Source organism: Nerophis ophidion, linkage group LG15, assembly GCF_033978795.1.
Source record: "Nerophis ophidion isolate RoL-2023_Sa linkage group LG15, RoL_Noph_v1.0, whole genome shotgun sequence".
NCBI classification, from domain to species: domain Eukaryota; kingdom Metazoa; phylum Chordata; class Actinopteri; order Syngnathiformes; family Syngnathidae; genus Nerophis; species Nerophis ophidion.
In genome coordinates, this window is record NC_084625.1 from 19,779,726 (window position 1) to 19,802,225 (window position 22,500).

At 41.1% G+C, this 22,500-nt stretch overlaps 1 protein-coding gene across 4 annotated transcripts in view; it reads right to left on the minus strand.

Annotated features, from left to right (window-relative positions):
* The window catches only part of cdh19 (cadherin 19, type 2), a 97,979-nt gene that overhangs the window by 17,034 nt on the left and 58,445 nt on the right, over positions 1-22,500 (minus strand). For all 4 annotated transcript variants that reach the window (XM_061921661.1, XM_061921660.1, XM_061921663.1 and 1 more), the window contains 7 exons: positions 20,298-20,417; positions 19,876-20,043; positions 13,060-13,250; positions 11,071-11,324; positions 5,853-5,989; positions 5,672-5,793; positions 5,441-5,558 (listed from right to left, as the gene is read on the minus strand). In XM_061921661.1, the coding sequence (XP_061777645.1) occupies positions 5,441-5,558; positions 5,672-5,793; positions 5,853-5,989; positions 11,071-11,324; positions 13,060-13,250; positions 19,876-20,043; positions 20,298-20,417 (1,110 nt within the window). The remainder of the gene's footprint in view (positions 1-5,440; positions 5,559-5,671; positions 5,794-5,852; positions 5,990-11,070; positions 11,325-13,059; positions 13,251-19,875; positions 20,044-20,297; positions 20,418-22,500) is intronic.

The following is a 22,500-nucleotide window of genomic DNA, read 5'->3' on the forward strand; positions in this document are numbered from 1 at the left end:
ACTTGTGATTGGACCCGTCTCCACTCGGGATGGTCTGCTGCTGGCCCCACTATGGACTGGACTCTCACTAATATGTTAGATCCACAATGGACTGGACTTTCAAAATATTATGTTAGACCCACTCGACGTCCATTGCTTCCGCCCCCCCTGGGTGGAGGGGGTCACCCACATCTGCGGTCCTCTCCAAGGTTTCTCCTAGTCATTCACATTGACATCCCACTGGGTTGTGAGTTTTTCCTTGCCCTTATGTGGGCTCTGAACCGAGGATGTTGTTGTGGCTTGTGCAGCCCTTTGAGACTCTTGTAATTTAGGGTTGTATAAATAAACATTGATTGATACTCACTTGGGACTCCCAAGTGAGTATCCAATCACAGCATTAGTCCAGCTAGAAGGCCTTACTGACAAAAACTCGGGATCCGATTGGCTATCGCAATTGTCTATCACCTGTATGTGTCCGTTCACTGATCACTGATTTGCTGATTCTGAAGGCTCCAGGCAGATTTGGTACAGCATGGCAACAAAAGCTAGCTGAAATCTGATTGGATACAATTTCTAAACTAAAAACAACAGCATTGGAAGAAGCATAATATGAGATGAAGTGTCATGTCTTGTGATCATGTTGTGTTTAGTTATGTTCTGTTTGTTTTTGACTCCATTAGTTCCTGTTTTTGCACACCCTGGTTTGTTTTAGTTTCCACGACAACTCATTAGTTTCACCCGCCTCATTTGTTTGAACTCACGCACCTGTTGTTAATCATGTCACTATATAAGCCTGTCATTTTCTGTTGGTCGTTCTGGTGTCATCACTCTTGTTTTTGCTCTGTCCATGCCATAGTTCGTACTGATGTTCATTGTTCATGCTGCTTTGCTCATGTCACAGTAAGTGTTCTTTGTTTTTTGTTCATGGTTTATGTTTAAGTATTTGTTTTGTTCCTTATGTTAAGTTGTGTGCCTCCACTGTGAGTGCCTTTTGTTTGTAGCTTTTGAGTTAAGATTAAAAATGATGTATTTACCTTGACGCCATGTCTCGTCACCTTCCTTTGCATTCCGGGAAAACAAACCCCACCACAGTTCACGATATGACATGAAGAGAATAATGAATACTTTTAGATATTTAGGGAAAGTAAATATTTAAATCAAATTGACTTTTATGATCATGATATGTGGTTATGTTAGGCCAGCAGAGAAGGTCTTCCTGACCCTGATGGCCCACCACTGGATTTAATAAATGCCTCTATTAAATTAACCGCAGATTAGTCAACAAGAAAATGATCCCCACAAAATGGCAGATGGACCCAATTTCTTTTTAAATGCATTATATCCCGCCCTCTTAAGGCTATTACTACGTAATATTGTAAGTTCTGCCCATACTGTACGCGCATCTGCTTTGTGTGTTGTTAGCAAACGTTAACTTTCGCCGATGGTATATTCTATCATATCAACAACAGGACTGCAAATTGGTCGTTTCTTTGTGGACTTTTTGTGCACACGGTCCCTGCGTGTACATGTGGATGAGACAAGAGTGGGTGAAAGAGAGCCAAAGAGCATTTTTTATTGATATCTAGGGAATAAGCGGTAGAAAATGGATGGATGGATATTTCATGGAACTAGAGGTTGAGGAGAAATAGGAACACTTCTCCCGTCCAAAGGCAAAACCCAGTAACTCAATTTTGGTCAAAACTGAGCTGATAATAATTTTGGAGTTCCTAGGTGATATGCTTTACATTAGTGTATGCGATATTCTGATTTTTTTCCGTAAGTAAGTTGTTACGCGCATGGCAGGACCTAGCAACTACCACATAACCGCGTAGATACAACAGAAAAACCTAGTATCTCAAGGGACCAATCGAAGCTTCTTTGTCAGTCGCCTTATTGTCTTTAATGAGACATTTGCACGAATGGGGGCCGACGGTCAACCTGATTATGTGATATTATGGCACGAGGGGATATTTGGAAGATTGGCCCAGGACGTTGCAAGCACCTTCATTAAATGTACTGTTCTTGATTCTTCCCCTTGCATACTCTTTTGGGCAGATAACTGTGGAGGTCAAAATAAAAACTGGACGCTGTACACGGCTCTTGCCCAATGTGCAAATGCAGAATGGGGCCCACCCGAGATTGTGATAAAATATCTGGAGAAAGGGGCACACGTTCATGAGAGCAGATTCAATCCATGGCTCAATCGGCAAGAAGATGAAAGCTCAAGAAAACATATATACGTTTGATGACTTTGTAGATCTTTGTAAGACAGCATCAGGATGGATTGGTTTTCCTTTGTTTTCTCAAAATCAGCTAGAAGTGAGTTACTAGGTTTTGCCTTTGGATGGGAGACTTGATGTGTTCTATTAAACAGCTAATCGGAACATGAACAAGCCGCTATCAAACAGCCCTTTTAAAGGGAAGCAATATGTTTTTTGTGAATTTTGTCTATCAAACACAATCCCTAGGTAAGCAAAAAAGCATATGTTTTTCCTTCTTTTTATGCATCCTAATTCGTAAAATATAGCAAGTACAAGGTGGCTAACAATGCAGCTTGAAATGAGAAAAAAAGTAAATATTACATGTTATTATTATTGTGCCTGTTACTGCATTATATATATTCTAGAGTGTTGACCCTATATCAGGGGTGTCAGACTCAAATACAGAGTGGGCCAAAATTCTAAACTGAACAAAGCCGCGGGCCAAAGTTGAACAACTTAACATTTTAATAGGGACCCAAACAAGTTTTGCATTGAATATTGAACAAGCAAGGTTAATATAACTTTAAAGTGACATGCAAAATCGAGTTTTGTTGGTAGCGGGTGGTGTATATTGTAGTGTCCCGGAAGAGTTAGTGCTGCAAGGGGTTCTGGGTATTTGTTCTGTTGTGTTTATGTTATGTTACGGTGCGGATGTGCTCCCGAAATGTGTTTGTCATTCTTGTTTGGTGTGGGTTCACAGTGTGGTGTAACAGTGTTAAAGTTGTTTATAGGGCCACCCTCAGTGTGACCTGTATGGCTGTTGACCAAGTGTGCGATGCATTCACTTGTGTGTGTGTAGAAGCCGCATATATTATGTGAGTGGGCCCGCACGCTGTTTGTATGGAGGAAAATCGGACGTGACGACAGGTTGTAGAGGATGCTAAAAGCAGTACCTTTAAGGCACGCACCCAATATTGTTGTCCGGGTGGAAATTCGGGAGAATAGTTGCCCCGGGAGATTTTCGGGGGAGGGGGGGGGCACTGAAATTTGGGATTCTCCTGGAAAAATCTGGAGGGTTGGCAAGTATGAAAATTAGCGTTGAATACGGTGATACAGCAACACCGCCACTGTACAATACCGGCGGGCCAGCTCTAATGTTAATTTATTATTGCCTCAAGGGCAAAATGAAATTACACGGCGGGCCACATTTGGCCCGCGGGCCAGAGTTTGACACCAATGCCCTATACCAATATTTTGGTACCAGTACCAAAATGTATTTGATACTTTGATATGTTTCTAAATAAAGAGGACCACAAAAAATGGCATTATTGGCTTTGTTTAAAGAACAATTCTTCCAGTGCATCAAATATGTGTTTTTTAATGTACGTTTGTCCTTAAATAAAATAGTGAACATACAAGAAAACTGGTCTTTTAGTAGTAAGTAAGCAAACAAAGGCTCCTAATTAGTCTGCTGACATATGCAGTAACACATTGTGTCATTTATTATTCTATTATTTTGTCAACATTATTAAGGACAAGTGGTAGAAAATGAATTATTAATCTACTTGTTCATTTACTGTTAATATCTGCTTACTTTCTCTATAACATGTTCAATCTACACTTCTGTTACAATGTAATAATCACGTGTTATTCTGTTGTTTGAATACTTTACATTAGTTTTTGATGATACCACAAGTTTGGGTATCAATCCGATACCAAGTCATTACAGGATCAAACATTGGTCGTATTCAAAGTCTTCATGTGTCCAGGGACATGTCTTCCTGAGTTTTTAAACATAGTATAAATTTAAAAAAAGGAAAAAATATTTTGTGACAACAAAAAAATGTGGATGTAATCCTAGTAGTATTGACTAGATACGCTCCTGTACTTGGTATCATTACAGTAGATGTCAGGTTTAGCTCCACCAATGGCGTTTGTTTACAATTTGACGCCGGTGAGCTACGGTGTGTAGTGAAACATGTTAAGCTATTCCTCGTCCTGCAGGGATGCTACTTGTAAGAAACTTACTTTATTTGTCGCCATGGAGATGAGGATAAATGATTTAGAAGTAGCTAAAACACTGCAGACTGCGGACTTTAGCTGCTATCTAGCTATCCATGTCTTAAAGTAACTCTTCCTCAGGGCGTTTCAGTGTTATAACTTCACCTTTATTATTCAGTTTTAAGCCAAAATGCGTTTGTTCTCTCTTCTCTGTCTAGACACTGTGTCTGCTTTTAAGTACTCGGTGGTAGTGCGCTGCCAAACATGCTCCTCTGCTCGTAAAATCAATCAACAATGACACGACGTGACGATGACAGAAGGGCAGAGGGTAGTGTACCGTTACTTTTTAAAGGCGGTATAGTACCGAATATGATTAATTAGTATCATGGTACTATACTAATACCGGTATAACCCTACAACACAAATATATACTTACTTATATACTCACTAAAATATCAAAATGTACTTACAATGTTTATAAAAAAATACGATGAAGGTTTTCGGATATTTTCTAGAGCACTTCATAGGCGGAATATACAAACCCCATTTCCATATGAGTTGGGAAATTGTGTTAGATGTAAATATAAACGGAATGCACTACAAAGACAAGATATTTGATGTTCAAACTCATAAACTTAATTTTTTTTGCAAATAATAATTGACTTAGAATTTTACATGAACTTATATTCATATTCTGTTGAAGTATTATTCAATAAATATATTTTATAAAGGATTTTGAATTGTTGCTATTTTTAGAATATTTTTAAAAATCTGACGTATCCCTTGGCATATCTTCAAGTACCCCCAGGGGTACGGTTACAACTGACGTAGACCACCAGGAAGTGTTTTAAATGTGGATTAAAATCATCATAGGTTCCCTTTAAAATAAACTGTTTGTTATAAATCCTGCTATTGTTAAAGTTAAAGTACCAATGATTGTCACACACACACTAGATGTGGCGAAATTATTCTCTGCATTTGACCCATCACCCTTGATCACCCCCTGGGGGGTGAGGGGTGCAGTGGGCGGCAGTGGTGCCCGCCCGGTAATCATTTATGGTGATTTAACCCCCAATTCCAACCTTTAATGCTGAGTGCCAAGCAGGGAGGTAATGGGTCCCATTTTTATAGTCTTTGGTATGACTCGGCCGAGGTTTGAACTCACGACCTTCCGATCTCAGGGCGGACACTCTAACCACAAGGCCACTGAGTAGTATGTACCGTTTGTAATGCAACATGTAGATAAGTGTCAAAAGTACCTTGGTTATCACGAATGGTAAAGTTGGGATTGATGTGCATGTCTGGAACCATGGAGAAGTAGAAGTGGTGACCCTCGGGGGGCTCGTCCGGGTCCACGGCGCTGAGCAGCTGGATGAGCTGAAAGGCACAAAGACAGGGGGAGCCTTACGATTCCCCTCCAATGTAGCGAGGGAAGCCACGGCGCAGTAAACCCCGGGCATATCAGCGCATCACACACACAGAGTACACACCTCCCCCGCCTGCGTCCCCTCACAGATATAGGGCTGATAGAGGCCGGCCAGCCGCGGCGCATTGTCGTTGACGTCCAGCACCTTGATGGATGCCACAACCGTGGAGGACAAACGATGGTGCTCTGCGAGAGGAGTGAGGTATCGTAAAGTAAGACTTGAGCAAGAGTAAAAAAAGACTTACTGGCTTCCTTGGCGATGACGGTCAGATTGTGCCAGGTTGCCGTCTCGCGGTCCAAAGTCTTGGCGATGGTGATGGTTCCATTGAGAGGGTCCATTCGGAATGTCTTTGCGGTGTCGCTACTTTTGTCTATGGAATATCTAGCGGGGAAATGACAATAATATTGAAATTATGACACTGGAGGGGTACAAAGTTTTCTCCAGAAAGTACAGCTTGTATTGCAATACAGATTTACTATCCACTGAAAATTATGTAACACACAGCAAATATTCTCTAAAAAATTGACAACACACGTGACTAGGGATTCGTACCGAACTCAGTACTTCTATAGGCACCGCCCCAATTCCGTCGGTCGTACCAAGGAAGTACCAGTAAGGAAAACTGTATTTTGATACCTTTATTGCCCCTGCATCACATTTAGTTGCAGATTAAACACCGCCCAATTACAAACCCTGTTTCCATATGAGTTGGGAACTTGTGTTAGATTTAAATATAAACGGAATACAATGATTTGCGAATCATTTTCAACCCATATTCAGTTGAATATGCTACAAAGACAACATATTTGATGTTCAAACTGATAAACATTTTTTTTTTGCAGATAATGATTAACTTTAGAATTTGATGCCAGCAACACGTAACAAAGAAGTTAGGAAAGGTGGCAATAAATCTGATAAAGTTGAGGAATGCTCATCAAACACTTATTTGGAACATCCCACAGGTGTGCCGGCTAATTGGGAACAGGTGGGGCCATGATTGGGTATAAAAACAGATTCCCAGAAAATGGTCAGTCTTTCACAAAAAAGGATGGGGCGAGGTATACGCTTTTGTCCACAACTGCGTGAGCAAATAGTCAAACAGTTTAAGAACAATGTTTCTCAAAGTGCAATTGCAAGAAATTTAGGGATTTCAACATCTACGGTCCATAATATCATCAAAAGGTTCAGAGAACCTGGAGAAATCACTCCACGTAAGCGGCATCGCCGGAAACCAACATTGATGACTGTGACCTTCGATCCCTCAGACGGCACTGTATCAAGAACACTTCAGAAAACCACTGTCACTAAATACAGTTTGTCGCTACATCTGTAGGTGCAAGTTAAAGCTCTACTATTCAAAGCGAAAGCCATTTATCAACAACATCCAGAAACGCCGCCGGCTTCCCTGTGCCCGAGATCTTCTAAGATGGACTGATGCAAAGTGGAAAAGTGTTCTGTGGTCTGACGAGTACACATTTGAAATTGTTTTTGGAAATATTCGACATTATGTCATTCGGACCAAAGGGGAAGCGAACCATCCAGACTGTTATCAATGCACAGTTCAAAAGCCAGCCTCTGTGATGGTATGAGGGTGCATTAGTGCCCAAGGCATGGGTAACTTACACATCTGCGAAGGCACCATTAATGCTGAAAGGTCCATACAGGTTTTGGAGCAACATATGCTGCCATCTAAGCGCCATATTTTTCATGGACGCCCCTGCTTAATTCAGCAAGACAATGCCAAGCCACATTCAGCACGTGTTACAACAGCGTGGCTTTGTAAAAAAACAGTGCGGGTACTTTCCTGGCCCGCCTGCAGTCCAGACGTGTCTTCCATCGAAAATGTGTGGCGCATTATGAAGCGTAAAATACGACAGCGGAAACCCCGGACGGTTGAACGACTGAAGCTCTACATAAAACAAGAATGGGAAAGAATTCCACTTTCAAAGCTTCAACAATTAGTTTCCTCAGTTCCCAAAAATGTATTGAGTGTTGTTAAAAGAAAAGGTGATGTAACACAGTAACATGCCCTTTCCCAACTACTTTGGCACGTATTGCAGCCATGAAATTCTAAATTAATTATTATTTACAAAAAAATAAAAAGTTTATGAGTTTGAACATCAAATATATTGTCTTTGTAGTGCATTCAATTGAATATTGGTTGAAAAAGATTTGCAAATCATTCTAATCCATTTATATTTACATTTAACACAATTTCCCAACTCACATGGAAACGGGGTTTGTACTTGGCTAGAAAACAAGTACTCAAGCAGCACCCTGAGTAGTTTCAGTCAAACTGCTTCTAGGTGATGTTGTAATTTTCCATGGCAACAAAGCAAGTATGCCTCATAGAAAACACTCATACGTAAAGTAAGTCGCCACTTTTCCAAAATGTGCTAACTTGATGCTAATTTACATTGGCGTTTCCATAAACATTCTACTAACATTGCATAACCACTAGCATTAGAGATTTCCGTAGGAGAACAAACATGACACAAATCTTTCTAATTGTTAGAAATCCTACAGTTTGTATTAAAAATACTTCACTGATGAGAGTTTTGGCATGCACCGTTTTGTCCTACTAATTTCAGCGATCCTTGAACTCATTGTAGTTTGTTTGCATGTACAACTTTCTCCAATGCTGCCACAGAAAGACGTGTTTTATAGCACTCCTTCTTTGTCTCATTGTGTCCACCAAGTGTTTTATGCTGTGCGCGAATGCAGAAAGGGGACCTTTGTTGATTTTATTGATTTGCTGGAGTGCTTATCAGGCATATTTGGTCAATGAGTGGTTAATCAAGGCTAACGTGCTATTTAGGCTAGTTGTATTTACATATGGGCATCATTATTCCTTATTTGGAGGTATATTCGAGCTCATTTAATATCCTTTACTTATGTCCTCTGTGTATTTAATGTATATTTGCATGTCTCATGACACAATATCTGCATGTTATATTGGCTGCATTTCTCATAGTTGTTTTGTGTTACATGTTGTTCCAGACCACAGCAAATGTTACCCAGCTTGCAAATATTCTAATAAATCCATTAGAAGAAGACAGCCGGCAGTTTCCCTGGACGCACACATTTATACCTTTGGCCATTCTGAGCCAGTCATTTCCAGAAGTCATCTCATCCTTGGAGAAGCCTCCATTTTACTAACAATTTCCAATGTTGCAAAAATGTGTAGAATAAAAATAATACAACATTTCTGTCAATGAAGATTTGCGCCAGCCTTTGATAGTAGGCTAATATAGCTATTATAGACACTTAGATCATGTGTTGCATTCATTATAACACTTATATCAGGCTTTTAAAGTCATTTTGATACTAGGCCATACTTGCAAACCCTCCCGGATTTTCTGGGAGACTCCCGAAATTCAGCGCCTCTCCCGAAAACCTCCCGGAAGAAATTTTCTCACAAAAATCTCTCAAAATTCAGCCTAAGCTGGAGGCCACGCCCCCTCCAGCTCAAACATGCACAGTTCGAAGCTTGAAATGGAGAATTGCAGCCGGGTCTGACGGCATTTAAAGTCATTTTTAAAAACGACTGCTAATCCTCCTCCTTTTTGACCAGACGACCGCGGAGAATTAAAGTAGGAACACTCCGGAGGTAGAAGTTCATTAAGAGGGGCGGACTCACAGGCTCTCAGCCATGTTTCCGTCACACAGAGGTAGTCAAGTCCGCGGGAAGTGAAGAAATCCTTCAGGATAAACGTTTTGGTCATCAAAATTCTTGCGTTCACAAGACCGAACCAAGGGTGCAGCTAATCCAGGTGGGGCCCAACACACAGCGCGCAGGTGGCGGCGGAGAGGAGCCACCAGGCGGGAAAGGAAGGCAGGAATCCGGCCAGGTGTAAAAGCTGACTGGTACGTCGAAAAACCAACGTTGAAGTTGATCACAGTGTGAAAGGGGCCAAGATCCAACAGTGTTTGGCGGTCATACACAAGCAGTGAGCTGACAGAGACGAAAATAGACGCAAACAACACAAAAATGAACAAAGCTTACAGCGAGAGATGGCAGGCCAAACCACATACTGGCACCATTTTCTGGAAACTCGGAAGCGACGTTACTCAAATAGTGAAAGGTAAGTGTTGTTGTTTAGTTTTTTTTAGTAACCAGCAAGCACAGTACAGTCAGTAGAACAACTATGTTTTTATTACTGTGTATTTGATAGGTGCCGTCTGAAATTCAACTATTTATTTTATTTATGTATATAATAAAATAAATATATATAGCTAGAATTCAATGAAAGTCAAGTATTTCATATATATTTATATGTATACATATATATATATATATCTATATATATATATATATATAGATATATATATATATATGAAATAATCGAGTTGGTGAATTGGCTGCAAATATAGTCCTCCCCTCTTAACCACGCCCCCCACCCAAACCATGCCTCTCCCCCGACCACGCCCCCCACCCCTTCACCCCCACCTCCCGAAATCGGAGGTCTCAAGGTTGGCAAGTATGTACTAGGCTAATATAAACAATTACATAATGAGTTGCCTTCATTATAACACTTATACAAGGTTTTTAAAGTCATTTTGATAGTAGGCTAATATAGACACTTAAATCAGGGGTTGCCTTCTAATTTTATGCGGCTTCAGACAGATTCTTTTTTTTTTTTTGTATTTTTGGTCTAATATGATTCTTTCAACATTTTGGGTTGCCGACCCCTGGCTTAGGGTGATGCTGCATGATTACTCCATATTTATTTTTTCTGTTTCTTAACAATCACACAAGAGTTTGTCACTGTGTCTCGAGCAAATATATCCACAAAATCTCCCCCTCGATGACGAGATTGGTGTCAGGAGTGCAAACTGGCAGCATGATCATAGCATTAGTGAAATCATAACACATCTATAATGTGTTTAACTGAGAATAAAAGTACACAAAGTAGTAAATCACATCAGCTCACTTTGCCGCAGAAAACAAGCCGAGCTGACAAGAGCAAACTGAATCATTTTTAGTGTAACTTCGGAAAGCATGCACGTATTAATCAAGGCGACAGCGTCACCAAAGGGACACTAATAGACGGCGGGCGCAGGATGATGTGCGGCGCCTGCCATCGGCAAGTTCGCCTCAGATGGACTCCAGGCGCCTCCCGCGCAAAAAAAACGTGCCTCCCTTGCAAATGACATCAAATCTCAATTCCGGGCGCCGCCTCGCCTCGCACGGCGTTTTATTACATTCCGGCGTCCAGGCCACGTTGCTTTGTGATAATACCACAATAGATAGAAAAGCCTGTGAGGTGTGAAGAAAAAAAAAAATCATGATGATTTATTCAGCGGTCCTCATTTCCGACTAAACTAATGCGTGATAAATATGAACGTGTACGGCGGATCCAGACATCAAGCGTAAAAATGGATGCGGCGAGCCAGTGACACTTTTTGGAATTGAACAATTTTTCACCGAGTGACATGACAGTTGGAGGAGACGGCCCAACCTGATGGGATCGTCGGCGGTGTCGGTGTCCCGGGCGCTGACGACTCCCACGGCGCTCCCCACGGCGGCGTTCTCGGTCACCATCCATTCGTACGACGGCGAGAGGAAGACGGGCGGCTCGTTGACGTCTTGCACCACGATCTTTAGCGTGGTCCTGTCCGTGAACTCGTCCAAGGGCAGGAAGACGGTGTCCACCTGCTCATTGACCACCTCTGCTGCCATCACGTAGCGCCTCTTGGACTCGTAGTCCAACGGCTATGGCAAGAATTGAGGAAAAAACATTAATATCTGACATATAGATACTTAGTCATATCAATAGTTTGACCCGTTTTTCAAATATTTTATCATTAAATTGATTTTGAATAAAATATCAATATTGTAATTTAACGCATTAAACATACATGTATCATTATGGTGTGTGTATAAAGCAAAACATATTATCTGGCGTTTTGTTTCGCAATATTATGCAAGAGCAACTTTTCCTACCTTCTGGTACCTGCTGATCTGCATTTGGGAGCTGCATAAATCCTGAAAAACTGTGCGTTTCTGCACCGGCATCGTGTCTCTCTTTACTAGCTTTGTCGAAGTATGTTGCCTTTGTAACTGTTTCAGCAGATTTAAATTGCTGTTTTGGGCAGTAGATAGGATCCTTGATCCAAGACACAGCTTATATTTAACTAAAATGTTCTTTTCTTCGTGCTCGACAAAAGAAAAGTAGTGAGAATATCTCCATGTTAAGAAACTCGACTTCGGCTCCGCCATGATGTCCTGTTGTTAGTAAACACAGACACGCCCCCCCCCCCCCCCCCCATCACACACAAACACACACACACACACCGCACCTCTTCTCTTCTCCCGCTTGTAACACAGGATGACTCAGAAGGACGACACTGCAACCCTCCAATAAAACAAACTCACATATTCTCTGTTTCTAGCCAATACTACATAAAAAATAACGCAAAATAACGCATGGTGCAACGTTGACGGAGTTACCGAATATAAAAAAATATTGCGTTAGTCTTCTAGTTACCGTTGAAAATAACGGTGTTACAGCACTGGCCGCAGGTGAGCCACGTAAATAAGACCGCCCACAAAACGACGCATCCTGAAGTGACTTTCAGAAAGAGGCTTGAAGATGGTCTGAAAACATAATCCATGCAACATTTTGAACAAAGAACCACCATTACATGTTATGTAGACCACAAGGAAGTGTTCTCCATTTAGAAAAAAAAAAAAAAATATATATATATATATGACTCTGTCACGCCAAATGTCTTCCCCCCTACAAAAACCTTCCCCCCCATTTACTTCCGGGGTCATGATTAATACAGACGTTTTGTTAACGCTATATTATAAAAATATAACGCTATATTACAAAAATACAGACGTTCTGTTAACGCTATATTATAAAAAAATTAAAAAACAATTTACAAACACAAGCTATGGGATGACGCATTTACTTCCGGGGTCATGTTTCCTCTTATGTCATCCCATAGCTTGTGTTTGTAAATTGTTTTTTACATTTTTTTATAATATAGCGTTAACAAAACGTCTGTATTTTTATATTATAGCGTTATATTTTTATAATATAGCAATAACAAAACGTCTGTATTAATCATGACCCCGGAAGTAAATGGGGGGGGTTGTAGGGAGAAGAAATTTGGCGTGACAACTCCTTTAATGCGCCCTATAATCCGGTGCGCCTTAGAAATGAAAAATATCAAAAATAGACCATTCATCAGCAGTGCGCCTTAAAATCCGGTGCGCCCTATGGTCCGGAAAATACACTATGTTTTCACTCAGATGATGCCTGACAACATTATTAATATCTGACATTGGTGTAAACATACTTCTCTTGTGATACAAAAATATCAGGTTTCGCCTATCAATGCTTTGGATTTGTGATAGTTTCATGGACACTAAATAGTAGTGCTTTTTTGTATAAGTATTTAACACTTTTTAGCAAGTACAGTAGGGATTATTTTATCACCTTGGCGAGCACCACCACTCCCGCCTGAGTGGCCGGGTCGGTTTGGATGGTGAAGGTGGCGCTCTCCTCCAGGTCGTCCACCAGGCTGTAGTTCATTCTGGCGTTGGCGCCGACGTCAGCGTCCTCCGCCGTAACCCTGCCCACCGTTGTGCCCACTGTGGCGTCTTCTGGAATGGCGAAGGTGTACAAATCTGAAAAGAAAGAAGATTTCCATCCAGCAAGCATGGCAAAGAGTTCCCCCGCTGGTAGTAATGTGCAATCATGTGACCCAACAGACAGGCTGAAGTGTGGTCATACAACATTTATAAGGCCAGGACACGTCCATGTCTCCATCTAAAATTGATTTCTTTCCCACAGCATCCACTTGGTGAGCTTTATCACCAGGAAAGTATTTTTTTTCTCCCTCCAAAAGGTCATGGCAATGTGTGAATGATTACATCCATCTACAGGGCGACATGCAAATAAGGCAGACAGGACCGGCCACTTTAACTTTTCTCGCTCTGCATTCCGAGGCGGTCTTTCAACCTAAACGTCGACTGGGTGTGACCAGAAAGACAAGTTCAAAATATTGTGGAAACTACAAATTGAAACACACTAAATGCAGCACTATGTGGATTTATGTCGTCAATTTAAGGAAAAAATACTGTACAGTCCTAACTGAATGTTGTTGTTGTTAAGTTAATTTCAAACATGCATGCAGTTACAATATAATACATGAAATATTTTTCTTCCAAGGTTTCTTGTGGTTCTCAGTGGGTTGAGATTTCTTTCCCTGATATGGGATCTGAGCCAAAGTTGTCTTTCTGGTTTGATCAATCAATCAATCAATGTTTATTTATATAGCCCTAAATCACAAATGTCTCAAAGGACTGTACAAACCACTACGACTACGACATCCTCGGAAGAACCCACATAAGGGCAAGGAAAACTCACACCCAGTGGGCAAGGAGAACTCACACCCAGTGGGACGCCAGTGACAATGATGATTATGAGAAACTTGGAGAGGACCTCATATGTGGGCAACCCCCCCCCTTCTAGGAGACCGAAAGCAATGGATGTCGAGCGGGTCTAACATGATACTGTGAAAGTTCAATCCATAGTGGCTCCAACACAGCCGCGAGAGTTCAATCAATCAATGTTTACTTATATAGCCCTAAATCACTAGTGTCTCAAAGGGCTGCACAAACCCCACACAAACCACTACGACATCCTCGGTAGGCCCACATAAGGGCAAGGAAAACTCACACCCAGTGGGACGTCGGTGACAATGATGACTATGAGAACCTTGGAGAGGACGAAAGCAATGGATGTCGAGCGGGTCTAACAGTTGTTGTTCAGTTCAAAGCGGATCCAAGACAGCAGCGAGAGTCCCATCCACAGGAAACCATCCCAAGCGGAGTCGGATCAGCATCGTAGAGATGTCCCCAACCGATACACAAGCGAGCGGTCCATCCTGGGTCCCGACGAGCGGTCCATCCTGGGTCCCGACTCTGGACAGCCAGTACTTCATCCATGGTCATCGGACCGGACCCCCTCCACAAGGGAGGGGGGGGCAGAGGAGAAAAAGAAAAGAAGCGGCAGATCAACTGCTCTAAAAAGGAGGTCTCTTTAAAGGATAGAGTATACAAATGAGTTTTAAGGCTTCTACTGAGGTAGCATGTCGAACTGTTATCGGGAGGGCATTCCAGAGTACTGGAGCCCGAACGGAAAACACTCTATAGTCCGCAGACCTTTGAGACATTTGTTATTAAAGGGCATTCATGAGCAGAGGCAGAGTTTTCAGTGCCTTTTTTAGGTTTCTTTCCATGTTTATGTACTCACTGTCCACAGTGTCGAGGTACATGGAAAATGTTTTTGTGCCATTTGCTGTTTGACGCCCGCTATCATGCTGATTAGATTCCTGAAATTGGGTGACTCCACTGTAGAAATAGCCTGCATGTCTTCTAGGACAGTGGTTCTCAAATGGGGGTACGCGTACCCCTGGGGGTACTTGAAGGTATGCCAAGGGGTACGTAAGATTTTTTTTAAATATTCTAAAAATATCAACAATTAAAAAATCCTTTATAAATATATTTATTGAAAACTAGCAACAATTCAGAAATCCTTTATAAATATATTTATTGAATAATACTTCAACAAAATATGAATGTAAGTTCATAAACTGTGAAAAGAAATGCAACAATGCAAGATTCAGTTTTGACAGCTAAATTTTTTGTGGACATGTTCCATAAATGTTGATGTTAAAGATTTTTTTTTTATGAAGAGATGTTTAGAATTAAGTTCATGAATCCAGATGGATCTCTATTACAATCCCCAAAGAGGGCACTTTAAGTTGATGATTACTTCTATGTGTAGAAATATTTATTTATAATTGAATCACTTGTTTATTTTTCAACAAGTTGTTTAGTTATTTTTATATCTTTTTTTTTCCAAATAGTTCAAGAAAGACCACTACAATTGAGCAGAATTTTGCACTGTTATACAATTTAATGAATCAGAAACTGATGACATAGTGCTGTATTTCACTTCTTTATCTTTTTTTTCCAACCAAAAATGCTTTGCTCTGATTAGGGGGTACTGAATTAAAATAATGTTCACTGAAAAAAGGTTGAGAACCACTGCTTTATGATTTTCAAGAGTATCAGTGGGATATTCCTTTCTGTCATTGCTCAAAAAATATAAAATGAATTAAAATCAAAAGGCTCCAACTACTTTGCAAAGAAAATTTTACTTTGAAATACTGCAATCGCTCTACAAATCAACACACTTGACGCTGATGAGACCTTCCCTGCCGTCTTAAGCCAGCTTGTCCTGCGTTCCAGTGCCAGAACGTAGCTACTTGTACATGTACAGTAAGCCTCCTTGCCTCTGTGCTTCCTCGCTCCTCGTGTTTCCCCCCCCGTTGTGCTCATTGTGTCTTGTCCTGTGTCGCCATCCAGCAGCCCGTCGTCATACCCTGGTTTCGAGCTGTATGTCTCATCTCCGCAGATCCCCTCTGGAGTTCCTGCTGCCTTCTTGGATCTCGACCTCACGCCTGCTCCAGGAAGACGACGCCTCGCTCCAGCCCCTGACCTCCTGCCTGTCTCTGGACCTCCGAGCCTGTTTTGCCCTTTCTGGACTTCCGCACCTTTCTCAACACGCAACTCCAACCCCTCCCGGTAACACTCAACATATAATCGCTTCACATAGTCCCACCACACATATTTGGATTTGTTACAGACCTCAATCTTTTGCTATAATAAATACGCTGCAAGCTAATGACCTCCCTTCTCTTTCTGCCACTATACCGTTACACTTTTTGCCATAAAAACAATCTTCTTTCACATATTACTCTTAATATATATATTTTTTTACTTTATATGGACAGATGGACCAGAAGTTACTCTAGAGCCGCATGCGGCTCTTTAGTGCCGCCCTAGTGGCTCTCTGGAGCTTTTTCAAAAATATATGAAAAATGAAAACGATGAGGAGAAAAAAAAACATATTTTTTGTTTTAATTTGGTTTCTGTAGGAGGACAAACATGACACAAACCTCCCTAATTGTCATAAAGCACACTGTTTGTATTAAACATGCATCACTGTTTCGAGTATTTGGTAAGCGCCGTTTTGTCCTACTAATTTTGGCGGTCCTTGAACTCACCGTAGTTTGTTTACTTGTATAACTTTTTCCGACTTTCTTGGACGTGATTTATGCCACTTCTTTTTCCGTCTCATTTTGTCTACAAAACTTTTAACGTTGTGCATGAATGCAAAAAGGTGAGTTTTGTTGATGTTATTGACTTATGTGGAGTGCTAATCAGACATATTTGGTCACTGCATGACTGCAAGCTAGTCGATGCTAACATGCTATTTAGGCTAGCTATATGTACAAATTGCATCATTATGCCTCATTTGTAGGTATATTTCAGCTCATTTGGTTTCCTTTAAGTCCTCTTAATTCAATTTATATCTCATTACACACTTTCTGTATCTAATGTGGCTTTTAATTTTTTGCGGCTCCAGACAGATTTGTTTTTGTATTTTTGGTCCAATATGGCTCTTTCAACATTTTGGGTTGCCGACCCATGCTCTAAAGAGTTAAGTGTTGAATAACAAAAAATATACAATACATGACCCATTTTTTTTTTATGACTAAGACCCTTGTGGTCCCTAGGGCCAAAGTGTGGGGTAGGGTTGTATGGTATACCGGTATTTTTTTAGTGCCGCGATACTAATGAATCGTAATCGGTACTATACCACCTCTAAAAAGTACCGACCGTTCGGCCAGTGTTTTAGCTACTTCTAAATCACTAATTCTCGCCTCCATGGCGACAAGTAAAGTAATTTTGTTACAGGTATCATCCCTGCAGGACGAGGAATATTTAAACATGCACACCGGTGTCAAAATGTAAACAGATGCCATTTGTGGATCTCCACCTAACATCCACTGTAATGATACCAAGAACAGGAGCGTATCTAGTTGATACTAGACCCGCTCGACATCCATTGCTTTCCTCCTCTCTAAGGTTCTCATAGTCATCATTGTCACCGACGTCCCACTGGGTCATTATTGTCACCGATGTCCCACTGGGTGTGAGTTTTCCTTGCCCTTATGTGGGCCTACCGAGGATGTCGTGGTGGTTTGTGCAGCCCTTTGAGACACTAGTGATTTAGGGCTATATAAGTAAACATTGATTGATTGATTGATACTACTATGATTACATCGATATTTTTTGGCATCACAAGATCTTCTTTTTTTTTTTTTTTTTATGTTTATAAACCCAGGAAATATGTCCCTGGACACATGAAGACTGAATGTATGATCCTGTAACTACTTCGTATCGGACTCATACCCAAATGTGTGGTATCATCCAAAACTAATGTAAAGTGTCACACAACAGAATACAAATATATTATTACATTTTAACAAAAGTGTAGATAGAACATGTTAAAAAAGAAAGTAGGCAGATATTAACAGTAAATGAGCAAAGTAGATTAATAATTAAATTTCTACCGCTTGTCCTTAAAAATGTTGACAAAATAATAGAATGATAAATGACACAATATGTTACTGCATATGTCAGCAGCTAAATTAGGAGACTTCGTTTGCTTACTTACTAATAAAAGACAAGTTGTCTTGTATGTCCACCATTTAATTTAAGGACACATTTGCAATAAGAAACATACGTTTGATGTACCGTAAGATTTTTTTTTTGTTAAAATAAAACCAATAATGAAATTTTTTGTGGTGCCCTTAATTTCTAAAAGTACCGAAAAGTATTTAAATTGGGGGGTAAAAAAATGGGGAAGCATAGCTCGGTTGGTAGAGCGGCCGTGCCAGCAACTTGAGGGTTCCAGGTTCGATTCCCGCTTCCGCCATCCTAGTCACTGCTGTTGTGTCCTTGGGCAAGAAAACTTTACCCACCTGCTCCCAGTGCCACCCACGCTGATTTAAATGTAACTTAGATATTGGGTTTAACTATGTTAAAGGCCTACTGAAAGCCACTACTACCGACCACGCAGTCTGATAGTTTATATATCAATGATGAAATATTAACATCGCAACACATGCCAATACGGCCTTTTTAGTTTAATAAATTGCAATTTTAGATTCCCCACGAGTTTCTTGTTGAAAACGTCGCGGAATGATGATGAGTACGCGTGCTGTCAGGAAATATTAGTGCTGCACCACTCGCGGCTAAAAGTCGTCTGCTTTAACCGCATAATTACACAGTATTTTGGACATCTGTGTTGCTGAATCTTTTGCAATTTGTTCATTTAATAATGGAGACTATAAAGAACAAAGCTGTTGGTGGAAAGCGGTGTATTGCAGCTGTCTTTAGCACCGGTTTTTCTTTGTTTGTTGTGAAGCTTTAACACAGAGCGGTCAAGCGAACATGTTTCTTTACGTCAACCAGCATGTTTTTGGATGGGGAAATTGTGTTATATATATTTTACCGAAGACATCAGTGGATTATTCGTCGACCTGCAGCAGCTGTCAAAAAAGGCAGCTGTAAGCTTGGCTCCTCGGCTTCTCTCTGAGAAACTGCGTGTTCACCGCAGCCATCCGACCTCAAAGTATGCCTTTACAATCTTTAAAATCTCAATAAAACACTATTAAAACAATAAGCAGATAAGGGATATTCCAGAATTATCCTAGTAAATGTGTCTAATTGCATCTGAAACGCTCACACTGCCGCCGCCAGGAGCCGTTGCTTTTTTTTTCTAGTTCTTTTTTTTTTCTAGTCCTTCACTATCAATATTCTACTTCACAAATCTTTCATCCTTGCTCAAATTAATGGGGAAATTGTCGCTTTCTCGGTCCGAATTGCTCTTACTGCTGGTGGCTCCCATTAAAAACTATGTGAAAATGTGTGGAGCCCTGCAACTCGTGACGTCACGCGCACATACTTCCGGTAAAGGCAGGGCTTTTCTATTAGCAACCAAAAGTTGCGAACTTTATCGTGGATGTTCTCTACTAAATCCTTTCGCCAAAAATATGGCAATGGCACGAAATGATCAAGTATGACACATAGAATGGACCTGCTATTCCCGTTTAAATGAGAAAATCTCATTTCAGTAGGCCTTTAAGCACTTTGAGCCACTAGAGAAAAGCGCTATATAAATGTAATTTTCTTCACTAAATTATTTTGGTACCGGTACCAAAATATCGGGAGCACTAACGGTTAAAACAAATCCATATATTGTAGTGATTTTGAAAATTAAAATGTTCAAAATTGCCCCCACAAACTTTCATTTTTCAGTGCCTGCACCTCTGTGGAAAAAGTTTGGACACCCCTGCTGTCATGTTTTTCATTGATTTTTCAGCGCACTCACGGTGCTGGAACATCGGCCCGTTGTCGTTGACGTCGCTCAGGCTGACGGTGACGGTGGTGGATGACGAGAAGCCGCCGCTGAGGCCCAGCATGTCCTTCACCTGGACCACCACCAGGTACTTTTCCTTGGCCTCGCGGTCCATGTTGGGCCAGGAGGTCATGATGATCCCTGCCGGATGGGAATTTGTGCAGTAAATGAAAAAGGAAAAAAGGCTGGCGTTGTACAAAATGTTCTGAGCGGCTGAGTGCGCGCTGCAGGTTAAACGAAGCCGCGGGCGAAACAACGATTTGAAGCAGCGAGCAGTCGACGCATTCGACTTCAGGTCAAATGCGTGCGTGGGAAGGGCTGTGATGCAGAATGTGAGACGTAAATAAATAAAAGTTTAGAGCGAAAGAATGTCGGGACCGTTTCCAGCATGGTACCTGTCTTTGGCTCCACGGAGAAGTAGGGCTCCCCCTGCAGGATGGAGTATATAAGCTTGGCGTTGTTGCCAAACATGGGGTCATCAGCATCCGTGGCGCTCACCTGGACCACCATGGTGCCTGCAAACACAAAATACATTTCAGACAGAGGAGGAGGACGTGGACCTTTCCCTGTTTAGTATCTCCCAGTATCGTCATTACCACCTCTTTATCGGTAAAGAATCTGACATTTTCTCCCAGGACCTCACCTGCACCTCTTTCTTTCCATCCCCCCCACCCCACGTCCACCCCACCACGTTTTTCGCCTTCGCTCCCTTCCTCATTCCGAGCCAAATACATTATGATTTATCAGGAGGGAGATATTATACTGCAAAAGCAGATTACACATAAATTGAAATGCTAATGTTTGTGGTATGAAAAGGGCACAGGCTGTAATAACATTATTTAAGGGGAATAAAAGCATGCAGAAAGCAATACGTTTAACTTCCTGTGTGTGGACAGATGACAGACGCTCAAATAACCTTCCTTTTTTTATCTTCAGTCAGGATATTTAAAGGGGAACATTATCACAATTTCAGAAGGGTTAAAACCAATAAAAATCCGTTTCCAGTGGCGTATTTTATTTTTTGAAGTTCTTTTCAAAATTTTACCTGTCCCGAAATATCCCTAAAAAAAGCTTTAAAGTGCTTGATTTTCGCTATTTGCTTAAGCCACTGTCCATTTTCCTGTGACGTCACCTAGCGATTCCAATACAAACAATGGCGAATAGCACAGCAAGATATAGCGACATTAGCTTGGATTCAGACTCGGATTTCAGCGGTTTAAGCAATTCAACAGATTACGCATGTATTGAAACGGATGGTTGGAGTATGGAGGCAGATAGCGAAAACAAAATTGAAGATATTAAGCGAATAGCTATTGACGCTATTCGGCCATGCATGTCTGCGTTAGCATCGCCGGTAAAATGTGCAGACCAACCGATCAGGACTTCCGCATTGACACTGGATCAACTTAAATCCGTCGATTGGTAAGTGTTTGTTTGGCATTAAATGTGGGTGGAAGGAAACGCTGTATGTAAATACAACAACAAATGTACATACAGGTAACCTAAATAGCATGTTAGCATCGATTAGCTGGCAGTCATGCCGCGACCAAATATGTCTGATTAGCACATAAGTCAATAACATCAACAACACTCACCTTTGTGATTTCTTTGACTTTATCGTTGGGAATGCATCTGCTTTGAGTGTCGCAGGGTATCCAGACATTCTTGTCATCTCTGTGCCATCTCTGTCGTAGCATCGCCGGTAAAAACCAAACGAGGGACTTTTGCATCTCTTGACACTGGAGCAACTTAAATCCGTCGATTGCTAAGTGTTTGTTTGGCATTAAATGTGGGTGGAGGGAAAGGCTAGATGTAAATATAGCTACAAATTAGGCATAATGCCGCAATATGTACACAGCTAGCCTAAATGGCATGTTAGCATCGATTAGCATGCCGTGCTAATTGATGCACATTCTACGTAAATCAACTTGAATCCGTCCCTGATCCTGTTGTTACACCCTCCGACAACACAGCGACGAGGCATGATGGCTCCAAGGTACGGAAAACAGTCGAAAAAACGGAAAATAACAGAGCTGATTCGACTCGATGCGTGTGATGTGGTAGGGAAAAATGGCGTTGAGTACCGATGTGACGACATGTTCTGACGTCGTCGCTCAGAGAGGGATAAACAGACACGTGTTTAATTTGCCAAAATTCACCCATTTAGAGTTCGGGAATCGGTTAAAAAAATATATGGTCTTTTTTCTGCAACATCAAGGTATATATTGACGTTTACATAGGTTTGGTGATAATGTTCCCCTGTAAGTTAGAATTGAAAAGTGTTTTTTTGTGAAAATTGTGAAGTTATTTAGGGAACAGAGCAGGCTGTGCAGGCTTTTGAGGTAAAAGCTATAACATAATTATAATAGCGGAAAGCTAATGTTGCTACGCTAACCTAGCTATGATATTACAAAACTAAAGTTTATATAATCCAAAGATAATGTTAAAACGCTAATCTATTGCAAGGCCAATGTTGCAATGCTAACATACTAATAGCTTTCCAAAGCTAATGCTGCTAGGCTAACATACAAACAGCTGTGAAATGCTATTATTGGTATGTTAACAAACTCATGCTAGAGTGCAGCTAATGTATCTACG